This window comes from Diorhabda sublineata, chromosome 6 (assembly GCF_026230105.1).
Source record: "Diorhabda sublineata isolate icDioSubl1.1 chromosome 6, icDioSubl1.1, whole genome shotgun sequence".
Lineage (NCBI taxonomy): Eukaryota > Metazoa > Arthropoda > Insecta > Coleoptera > Chrysomelidae > Diorhabda > Diorhabda sublineata.
Genome location: NC_079479.1, coordinates 22,734,399 through 22,746,528, shown reverse-complemented (window position 1 = coordinate 22,746,528; position 12,130 = coordinate 22,734,399). Strand labels below are relative to the sequence as shown.

General features: G+C 32.3%; 1 protein-coding gene across 2 annotated transcripts in view; it reads right to left on the bottom strand.

Annotated features, from left to right (window-relative positions):
- The window catches only part of LOC130445704 (protein FAM135A), a 59,770-nt gene that overhangs the window by 20,167 nt on the left and 27,473 nt on the right, over positions 1-12,130 (bottom strand). For both annotated transcript variants that reach the window (XM_056781522.1, XM_056781523.1), the window contains exons 6-8: positions 9,350-9,626; positions 5,850-6,109; positions 1,117-1,274 (exon numbers count right to left, since the gene is read on the bottom strand). In XM_056781522.1, coding sequence (XP_056637500.1) covers positions 1,117-1,274; positions 5,850-6,109; positions 9,350-9,626 — 695 coding nt within the window. The remainder of the gene's footprint in view (positions 1-1,116; positions 1,275-5,849; positions 6,110-9,349; positions 9,627-12,130) is intronic.

The following is a 12,130-nucleotide window of genomic DNA, read 5'->3' as shown; positions in this document are numbered from 1 at the left end:
TTCTTTGGAGAAGCCTGTGGAATCAGCTATCAAGGTACTTCTTTCCCGAACACTACAACCTCCAAACGTCAAAAATCAATATCCACAGGCATCTCCACACAACGGGCACTACTCGAGCTACTCCAGTGTGATAGGATTTACCCTCTTGTGCTAAAAATATACATTTGGTAGTTTCATAATATAACCGATATTATAGTAATATTTTGCCATAATAAAACCTCTGAAGCTGAAACTTTAAAAGAGCACAGACTTCTAAACAACTATATAAATGAACGAAATATTAACTTTTTAACTACCTGATGTTCTCAAACATAGTTGAAATGTTGGCTCTGAGCCTTAATGATATCTATAACAATGATTAACCCGTTACAAGGCTCTCCAGGCACTTATATACGCTGACGAGAATACTATTGATGCTCAAGATAGTACTTTTGAGAGGATGAACAGAGTCCTCACTCCTGTTACCACATCTATTGAAAACTGGAGTGTGCTTTTCCGAAGATGTAGGTTTACTTAGTGACAAGTACCTCGAACTCTGACTTTCAAGAAACATTTTAAGGTTATAAAATTAAAAACCTCCTCCCGAAATAATATTTTCCGAAAAGTAATTGGGTTGTGAAACCGACCATTATTTGATCTGTAGTTTTTGAATTATCTTTCTCAGCGGGAAAATATACTGCTCCAACTCGGTCCACGCAAAATAAGTCGATATTATATCAAATTTGAAGGTACGTAGCATCACAGGATATCTGAAATACACATTAGTACAAAAAGATACCCAATAAAAGGAATTGCGCCTTCTTCTATCAGTTGATCTCTAATTGCTGTCATTGAGAGGACGAAATAGGAAAAATACAGGAAACATGTCATACACAGACAACATCCAGCGCTTGGCTTTCCGTCATTCTACATTCTACTAAGGCCATCTCCGCCGCACCAAGGGGCCCAACGTCTCCAAACGTACCTCACGCATATAGTTGAATCTAAAGAAGATCTAATTGCAGTATATGATACTCATAGAAAGTTCTGAGGCTAGTGATCTGAATTAAAAGAACTGAAAAAGGTTATAACACAACATGGTACACCTTGATATCTATAAGTAATAATTTAAATTACCTTGAATTCGATTGAAACTGACTTCTTCACAAGTTCTTTTCTTCGCCTCGAACGGATCTTGATATTGATCTTCAAAAATAACTGGCATCGTTGTACTTTCCCCATCTAAAGCTACACAATGTATAGGTAAAGGTGGTAAAATTTGTGTATATTTTGACCTGTAATTAAAAATAAATTATATCAAGTAAAGTTACATCCAACGTAAACAGAAGTGGAATGGAATGCTACAAAAACAAGAAAATTCGTATGTGTACGAGTATCGTCATTGAATAGCACACCTAGTTACCGTCAACAATTACTTTTTCACCACGTGCAAGTCAATTGACTGAATGCCCTTACTGATCCGGAAGCATTTAGGCAGAATCTACCATTGATTAGCATAGGTTATAAATGAAGGTCTCTTATTGCTTGTTGCTAATCGCTGATACATTTTGTACAAACATTGTTAATCGCGGGTAAATTTTGTCTCCCTGTGCGCCAATAGGAGGTAGGATTTGCCTTGACGTTGCTAATCAGCGGTATATTTTGTATACACACATATTATTGCATCATCTTGTTTTGTGAATCGTGCATTTCTATTTTATTTTTCACGTGGTGTAGTCAGTGTCTCTTGATTATAATTATACATTCCAATATGAATACTGATTTGAAATTTCAAACACATTTTCGCCATGAAGTGGTAAATCAATCGAAAGAAAAAACAGTGTTGTGGAACATTAAGTCTAGTGAAGAATGTATTCAGTGGATATCTGAATTTTCTGCCGAAATTAATACTTCTTGGGTATAACGCAGATCTAAGAAGGATCCATCTCCAGAAGGAAACACCGTAGGTAGAAGCAGTAAGCCTCGACCTGCAGGTCGATCAGCAACTGGTGAAAAAACACACCCAAAAAGGAAAAGAAATCTCGCTTTCAATGTAAATAAAAATGTACCAAATGTGAAGTCGCACTAAACATAAAAATGTTACTGTAATAATTTAAAATGTTTGGTATAAATAATAAAAAAATAAAGCCTTTATTGCTCCTTTTTCCATATCTTCCCTTCTCTATCAGTTTGCTGATGAATGAATGTGAACATGTTTAGAGATTAGCAATGTTTGTACAAAACGTACTATTGATTAGCAACAACCAATGAGAGACCCTAATTTATAGCCTATTGCTAATCACTTTCCGTATCGACGGTTTGAATTTCGTCTAAATCTCAACGCTCGTAATGATCCTGTCAAAGAAATCATCGCCGTCAATTCAGCAAACTAACAAATTGTCAAAATCATCTGATACCCATTAAAAAACGGCCGCCGTTGTGTAAACAAGAGCTTTTGCCATGAGATTCTGTGTGGTTTCTGAAGTTATTTCATGGAGTTTAGAACTTATTAATCCCAGTTGTATTGCAAAAGAACTTCTAAGGAATTAGTACTTGGAGAAGAGCGAAATTTCCTCACGGAATAGTCGTGTTTAGTGTAAGTAAGCTTAAAATATAGTCTGAAAAGTAAGTCTATTAGAAACTTGTGGAAAATAAACCCCTGGGTTATCACTTTCCATAAACCTGAACACAATCATGGACATTAATTTTTATTATACTTATCTGAAAACACTCTGTTTTCATTTCATTTTACAAAGATTTAAAGGTGGAATTTCCAGAACAGCTCACGGAAAATTTTTTCCGATCTCCGATTTTTTTTTCACGTGCTGAATAAAAAATTTCTTTGGAAATTAATTTTAAAAGAAAAAATTTGAAAAATGCTTAGAATTCGAATATACATCCCCCATTAATAAAGGTAAAACTTATGATTTTTTTCATCTCGCTAAAACACAAGAATAAAGAGCCCGTTAACTTCCACATCGACTAAACTTAAACGTATTAAATTATCTCTAAGATTTGAGTGAAAGATCCCAAACACTAAATTCACTTTTACCAGTAGATATTGTTCATCTGAAGCTTGAAATAAAAATTAGTTACTTGTTTTGCCGTGAGTAGCCTGGAATTTTTTAGCCCACAGCCTGAAGCCAAAAAAAGTAATCCTTTTTTGGATGTTTTGTGTTGGCAGCACCGACTCCTTAACGTGAAAGATTACATATTCTTTGCTTTTTGGAAAAAAAAGACTGAAAAAATATCATCAATTATAGTATCTTCTTTTTTGAGATCTCGCCATTTCATAAAAAATTGATACTTGTGTTCATATCTCGACCTGGATTTCGCTACTAACAAATCAACACTGGCTTGTGCCGGTAGCTCTAATATGTTTTTAGGAGTATCTAAATTTTTTTCTGAGTACATTTTCTTAAACTAACATGAATTAAAATGGTAGAAAATAAAACCTTGCTGATAATAGATACATCGTTGCTTTGGAAATGTTAATTATGTTTGGTACTACCTGGTTAAGTGGGACCTGGATAAGTGAAAAAACTTTATTATTGAGAGTTGAAATGAGGTCCCGGTTCTTTTTCAATAAATTACCTCTGTTAATGGGACTTTTTGAACCTTATTAAATGTGATATGAATTCGATGTTTACCTCTATAATTAATACTCTATAGCTCAATTATCTGCATAAATGGGACAAATTAATCAGGTTTTAACACATTTTGACATGTTTGCTTACATATATTTCGCGTCGTCTTTCGCGCATGCTTTGTTTGTTAGTACTATCTCAGGTTTTGACCTAAGAACAAGGGAATACAAGTGTACAAAATGTCCAAACGTAAATATAATTATCAGTATCTGAAAAATTACAACTTTTATCAGATTATCAAAGTCAACCCAGTGTTGATTTATTAATAACAACGAGAAAATTCGGTCTCAGTGTATTGATGGAAAAGGAAAACTCAAACGAATACGAGCAGCACAGTATCCTGGAGTTGAAAAGTGTCTCTGTACATGGATAAAGTCGGTACGTTATCATAACATTCCAATAAGCGGTCTAATGATTAAAGAGAAAGCTCAAGAATTTGCAAGTAAGCTCCATATCATCTTATTTAAAAATGTAATGGTGGTAAATTAAGTAAAGATCGGGTCACTGTACATGTAAGTGCGAATATATCTGGAACTAAAAAACTGCCACTTCTTTTAATTGGAAAATCTAAGAGCCCACGATGCTTCAAGGGTATTAAAACGTTGCCTGTTAATTATCAAAACAATAAAAAGTCCAAGATGACTTCTGAATTATTTGCAGATTAGTTAAAAAAAATGATCGCCGATATGAGGGCCCAAAAACGAAAAATCATGTTTGTCGACAACTGCACCGCTTCTAACAATATGCCCAAATTAGACTATGTTACATTATTGTACTTACCCGTCAATACCACAAGTAAATTGCAGCCCATGGATCAGGGTATTATCAACAACTTTACTACAGGAATGAAGTTGTTTAGTATGTTCTTAAATCTATAAGATAAAAGCTCAGAAGTCAACATCCTCCAGGCCATGAGATTTGCAAGAAAGAGAAGCTTTAGAAACTTTACACAAGTATTTCGAAATGTTAAATATTGATAATTCTAATATTTTTGATCAAATTTATTCGAGCAACAGGTTTCACCAACTAGCAATCAAGTACAAGCAAACATAACCGATTAATTTAAGTCATAAACTCTACCGTTTTGGTTTTTTTTCGACGCAATACATTATGTATGTGCATCCATACATACATTAAATTCATATCATCAAAAATACGCATTTTTATTAACATTTCCAACTCTACAAATGGAATAACCTCACATTTCGACCTCCTTAAGCGGGGGCCTCAGTAAATGAGATAACTATAATTTTAAACCTGCTTAATTGGAAAACTTGATTATTGGAAACCCTCAAAAATTGGTACATATGTCTTGGTTCCTTCAGATCCCAAGTTCCAGTGGATTACGATGTATTATGATTACTTTGAAAATAAAATGTTCTAAATTTAATTCTTATTCTTCTGTGTTGTTTTCAGATAAAAATAATAAAAAAATGTCGTCAATTACACTTCCAGAAATGGATTTTTCATTACTTCTAATTCTATTCCAAAAAAATATTTTATTTGTATTCGGATCTCAGTTTTTTCAGTACTTAGCATACAATGTGTTAAACATCAGCTGCTTGGTGATAATCTTATGTTACAAGAATCGCGGAATGGCTGCTCAGCTTTGCCGAAACATACTAGTAGATATTTTTAGCTAACGTCGGCAGTTCTCCCATACGATCTTGTTGGTATACGACTTTAAATAACAGAGGATACGCCGTTGAACTTCGTAGAAGTAGTAGTGTCGAACATCCTATTTGTATATTAGCTGTTATATGTATATACCTTTACATAGTTTGTAATTGTTGTCATCGAAGTAACAGTGTTCCCATTTAATAAAATCTAAAATATTTCTAAAGTGATGCATCATCATGTATACATTATTAATGTACTTAAGAAATTTTGTACTTTGTTTGTAAGTATTTAAAAGATACTTTTTAACTCATTCCAAATCACATTATTATTGAAATTCATACTGGATTGAAGGGGAAATACGTATAAATGCTTAACACTTGTGACTTCTGTCGTGGACGACGGATGAGAACCTACGATGTATATCATCTGATATCTCCGCTACTTTTCAAGTTATATTTTTGTCAATTATGAAAAAACCTCATCAATATATGTTTAAAATAACCTGATAGTTTCAATAAATAATATTAATTTCTATACCTTAAAAAATTAATGGAAATTCGCATGAAAACAACCGTCTACTCTTATTTCCCTTAAATTATTTACCTTCGTGCTATTTCGGAGATGAGCGAATAATTTTGATAATTAGTTTCATTACATCCAAATGCCGAGCTCCTAGGGTTGTAAATAAGAAAAAATAGTTCGGCAAATCTTCTAACTCTTAAACTATGATGCTTTTTGCTTAAAAATTGTTGTATGACAATTTTACAACTAAATGTCAACAGAAAATAATTCCATAATTTAATATTCTCTGTACACACTTCGGCTAGTCCTGAATTTTGTTTGTAAGGCCTTTTTTTCATCAGCTAAAAACCAATAGAAACATCTCAATAATATATCGACATAATTAACAAAGAATTTCATTGTCCTTTAAAAAGAATCAAGTCAAAAACAAAAATATTTCTTGCCACCGTATAATATCACTGGAAAGTTAGGTATACAATGAATTAACACAAAAGTAGATCTTTATTTCTTTGCAAATGGTCACTAATATTGTATAATATCATTAGAATAAGTGTGTATTTAAGTATTAAAAGATACGTAGATAATGTATAAACGTGTAAATGTTCACTAATTTGCGCTATATTTGACAAAACAATGGACAAAACTTATTAAACACATGGTTCTTCCAAAATATTTGTAGTCTATACCAGCACAACGACGTATGTTGCTTGGAACAACATAGTGGTGCATACCATCAAAGTGAATATCTGGAAGAGGAGTCCTGGAAGTTGATGTTTTGCAGGTCCTGGCATTTTAGAAGCTTCACCTCAACTTGCGCAGTTTACCTGTTCTGTATAGTAACCAAGCGTTGTTTACTGCAGCATCTGGTAAATATATTCCAATACACCTTTTTGCGTATTATCAAGAGTTGCTTCTTAAGTTTTTAGATAGACAAATAGAAACGAATAATTATAATTGGATGTGGCTTTGAAGTTTTTCAAAATATTTTTCATTAAGATCTATACCTTTTCATATTAGTTTGAACCAATTGTCGAAGCATTTTTTCCATTCCGATTGAGGTACCTTCAAAACATGTGCTTTGAATGCATCAACCGCTTTTTCAAGTGTAGAAAAATATTGACATTGCAATTTATTTTTGGTCTATAATAAATATAAGGAATAATTGGATGACTGTACGGCGGATGACCCATCAATTCGATATTGACTGTTCAAAAACGTTTTTGTTTGAACTGCTATGTGAGAGCTCGCATTGTGGTGGTGGATAATCGTCTTTTGCGATTGGTTTCCCTGATTTTTTCGAGCACTTCTGACAAACAAATGCTGGTGTACCATTCAGAATTAAACGCTTCATGTTTCTTTAATGGAACGGTGGCGACATGTCCAGCAAACAACTTTTGTTGGATTTGGTTCTTCTTGAAGGACATATACTAGGCCAGGTATTCAAGCATTTCTTCTCCGAATTCTTTAATGCAGCACCGATTTATTTGAAATTTTGACAGATGACAGATTTTGACCCCCTTTTCGGGGGTGGAGAGTTTTTCACCCAAAATAACCCCAGAAATCGAACAATCAGTAAATTTAAAGTGAAAAACGCCAGTTCAATAGTTTTTGAGTTATTCGCAACTGAAAAGTACGATTTTTCGTCAAAAAACAATAGTTTTTTAAGTATAACTCTGTATTTTAACTAAAAAATGGGGATGAACAAAAATGAAGCTTATAAAAAAACAAAGAACTTAAGTTATATTTTAAGATCTTAATGTTCTACCTAAAGCAAGAATAGCTTTTGTTTAACGTAATTGAGCATTTAACCTCAAATGGTACATTTTTCAACAAAAAATCATGGAATACTTTTTAAAGAGCTTAAAAAGACGACCTCTCAAATGATCACTGATAAAAGTCATTTCGACTGAAATATCAGTGAGATACAATGTAAAATAGTTAAAGCTAAAAAAATTGCACTAAAACTAATGCCATTTTATTAAAAATCAAAATTAAACTTATTCCCTGTACCAAATACTTTATATGGATGTTATTTACGACATCTAAAAGTTTGGCTGATTAAAAATGCATGAGTTCGGAAAAAATGAGCATGAAATAATACTTTCTTTTATTTTTGAAAAAAAAATTTTGCTCATTTTCTTTCCATAACTATAAGAGATACAAAAACAAATAAACAATCAAATTAAAGTATTTTTTATGAATATTATTTCGCTTTTTTATTTTTTTGTAGCATAAAAATTGACGGAGCTATAACAAAATTAATATGTCACTATAGTGCAAGGATTGCTTATCTCCAGCCTTTTGACCGTTTATTAATAATGTGTGAAGGGTCTCAAGCCCTTCTAACATACATAGGCTTGTAGCCCTGAGCATTATCTTTAAAATGATTTTGAGATGTTATAGCTTCAAAATTAAATTTTTTGTGAATTATGGGATATTAAAAAGTGGTTTTTTCATCATTTTGAGCTTAAATAAGCATTTCTTTGCACCAATCGACACGAGCCGTGACGGCGGAATCTTATGACTTATAATAGAGAAGGTTTTGAACAGGTTCAAAATTATTTAAACATCGCTTTTCGATTTTATACATTAGAGGACGAATCTTCAATGCCTTATCTGAAGGATCTGCAAAATGGAGAAACCTTTGAATCTGTATTGAACGATTTCGTCTCATATACTAACTGAGCATTATATTTCTTGCATCATCTTTCAAATCCGATACATACTCTTTGATCGATTATACCCGTTGGATTAAGAGGCTACCTGTTGAATCGTGGATATTTTTCGATTGTTTTTTTGCATACTGTCAAAAAGATTTTGTTTTTCTACCCTAAAGTACAAATTTTCTTTTCATTTATATTTAAAAATTTGTGTAGACAAGTTCGTGAAAACCATAATTGATTCGCTATGTATAGAAAAAATAGTCAATCGGCAGATTTAAGTTTTCTTCTACAGCAATGAAGATATCTGCTCCTTTTAATCAACGTGATTGTTTTATCCATCCCTAATTAACATTTTAATAGTAGTTACATTAATGTTAATCCTACTGACAGTGCCTTTGAATGATCCTCATTTTCTTTAACAGCAGTAACGGTTTCAATGTCAAACAATACTTGCTTCTTGACGCTGTATTTTGGTTTATATTTTCCAGAAAAATATTATTAATAATGTTATGAACAATCGGATAATGAGAAAAATTTCATGCCTGGATAAAGTGGCATTAAGTTTCCTAAAAAAACATTGAATTTTCAAATAAAACTATCAACATTTCAACTCAAGCGTCTGTGTAGAAATACATTTAGAATCTCCCAAAAATTTTAATCGCTTGTTTATTTCTGAAAAGTGCTCATACTTACCGTAATAAACATCTGGAAACAGAAGAAAAAATAAATTGTTACAAAGTCACTCAACTCACTTATAGTAAGTCCAAACGTTGTTCACCAATGAAGTTATACTGCTAGAGATCAAGTCTCCTTAGGGATTAAATCACCCAACTCGTCAGTGTAAACTTTACAAGTAAATTAATTAAAGTCTTATTAAGTCTGAGAATATTATAAATTGCAGAATAAAAAAATTCTTACCTTGGTGCTGTCGTATTCATTGTATTTAACGACTACAGTATCATAACTCTCTGAAACATTCTCTTCTCTCTCTTGTAACAATGATTTATAATGTTTGATAGTATTTTTAAGATTATTGCTAGAATCTACTAGAACGTTATAGGCTTCTAAATGTATTTGCGGTGATTCGTGAATTCTGCTATAAATCTTATTACTACTCACTGGTAGGACGGGATCCGTTAATGACGAACATTGCGTTGTTCGAATTTTGTTCCATGATTTCGAATGTTTTGGAGCACTACAACACAAACAAAGAACTTTATTAATAGAATAACGCAGAAGATTCATGATATTCGAAGTATTAGACATATAAAAATGAATAATCGAAACATATCTTGAAGTTGAGTTGAAGAGTTGAATAACCTTCTATGCGATGTCATATCTCAATTTTATTTCATCAATTATTATGCCACGCTGGTGGTTATCTTGGTAAAATGAAATTATAACAATCTTGAAAGGGATATTCGGAAACATTATCAGCAGAAATGTAGACGGGCTTAGGATGTGATCAGAAGAATGTGCTCGCAACAGAAAAAACAAGCTGCGTAGGAAGTATTATTAAGCGATTAAGACTAATGGATAATAATAATACGATGGATGTATTGATATCTAGTTAGTCTAGACCAGTTCCATGCATAAACAAAATATTGTGTTACCATAGCAATGAACAATAACTTATTAGAAGTGTCGGTGTAAAGTTTGACGCAATAAATTAAAAGAAAAAATATGTCCACCGAAATTGTGAAAATCGAAAAATTCAAGTATCGAGCCATTATCAAGTACCTGTATTTAAAAGGGTTAAGAGGTAAGCAGATTTAAGAAGATATGCTTAATGCCTTTAGTGATTAATGTCATTTGTATGTGATCGTGAAAAATTTGTCTGCAAGCTTCATAACAGGTAAATTTTCCATTGAAGATGATGACCGATCGGGAAAGCCAGTTTCTGTGTCAGTCCCCGAAAATATCGATACAGTGGGTATACTTCTACGATCCAGAAACTAAGCAACAATCGATCGAATGGCGACACTCTGGTTCTCCAAGACCTAAGAAGTTTCGTGTTTTGTTAATATTCAATAAATAAAGTTTCGGAATTCTTCATAGTAAACGAAGACCTGAGACAAGGATGATGCATCTACCAACACTTTCTATTATATATATATATATATATATATATATATATATATATATATATATATGTTTTAAAAGCTTTAACAACTTGGAAGAAGAAATTAATTGGCATACAAATATACAAATCGACGATGGCATATAGTTATACAACCTCCAGTTTGCAGATAATCAGGTAATATGTGCAAACAACAAAGATGACTCAAATGACATGGCAAGCAAACTAAAGGAAGAATACGGAAAATGGGGACTGCAGATAAACGTAGAGAAGACAGTACTTAAGTATAGGAGAGAATATAACCAACAAATAACTAGAAAGCAACGAAATTATAACGAGATGAGATAACTAAAAATATGTAGGAGTTAGCTTTGACAAAGATGGAGCAGATGATACAGAAATAAAATGTAGAATAAACAGAGCAACAACTAAATCACTAAATAGAATACTGTGGAATATTAAAACAGGAAAACAACGAAAACTGAGGATCTAAAATGATGAATACGAGTACGTTGTTATATGGAGAATAGAAGAACAACTAAAGAAACCAATAGAAGCCACGGAAATGAACGTTTTAAGAGTAGCAAATAGAACGTCAAGGTTACATTGGGTCAGAAACAAATAATTGTAGAACATACTGAAGAAAAGCAGTTAATTTGGTACAGGCACTTGCAGAGGATGGGATAGGAAAGATTGTCAAAAAAATATTGAAGTGTATCCTACAGGAGAAACAAAGACCAAGACCAAGTGTACAAGATCTGAACGTTTCGAACCTCAATTTGTATATATACAATAAGGTGAAAATAAAACAAATGAATTCCTTATTTCGCAAGCCGGAGACTTTAACGAAAAATACTGAAACCCATCGATTTTTATTTTTAAACAGGCTATTCGCGAAGGCTTATTTTTGACGTCATCTTTGTGAGCATAATGACGTCATCGCTAAAATTGTTATTTTTATCCATAAAAATAATATTTATCAATTATGCCTTCAAAAATGTCGTTGCACGGCTTCTCCACTTAAGAACGCGGAGCTTCGAGAGAACGACCTTTACATACGTACTCCACGATTAGAATTAGTTAAGGGCTCAATATTTCACAGTGCAAAAAAATGCACAATCACTTGCCAATTGAAATAACATCGATATCATTTTCTCTCGCAATCCGCAATAAATTCAGGGTATATTTACTGAAAAGTGCCTTCTACTCTGTAAACGACTACTATTCTAATAATATTCAAATCCGGGAATGCTACATATTTGTTTAATTTTGCTATGGACTTATATACTAATTATAACCTATTACTATTACCTATAATTTTGTTATTCATTGTAGTTTTCTTCTGTATATTGAAATTTTATTTTGTTATTATCTTTATTTAGTTATTTTTATGTTTGATTTTTAGTTTTTACAAGCTTTTGTCTACAAATTGTAACAATTTTTTGACAATAAAGCATTTCTCTTTCTTTCTTTATAATTATTTATATTCGTTATGAAAGTTGACTACACATTTTTATTTCACAAAATTTTCAGTTCGTTTGTTCTCAGTATATATTTCAATCAATTTTTCCCAGAAAAACTTCATTTTTTACGATCCGATAAGAATGTTATGAATATAA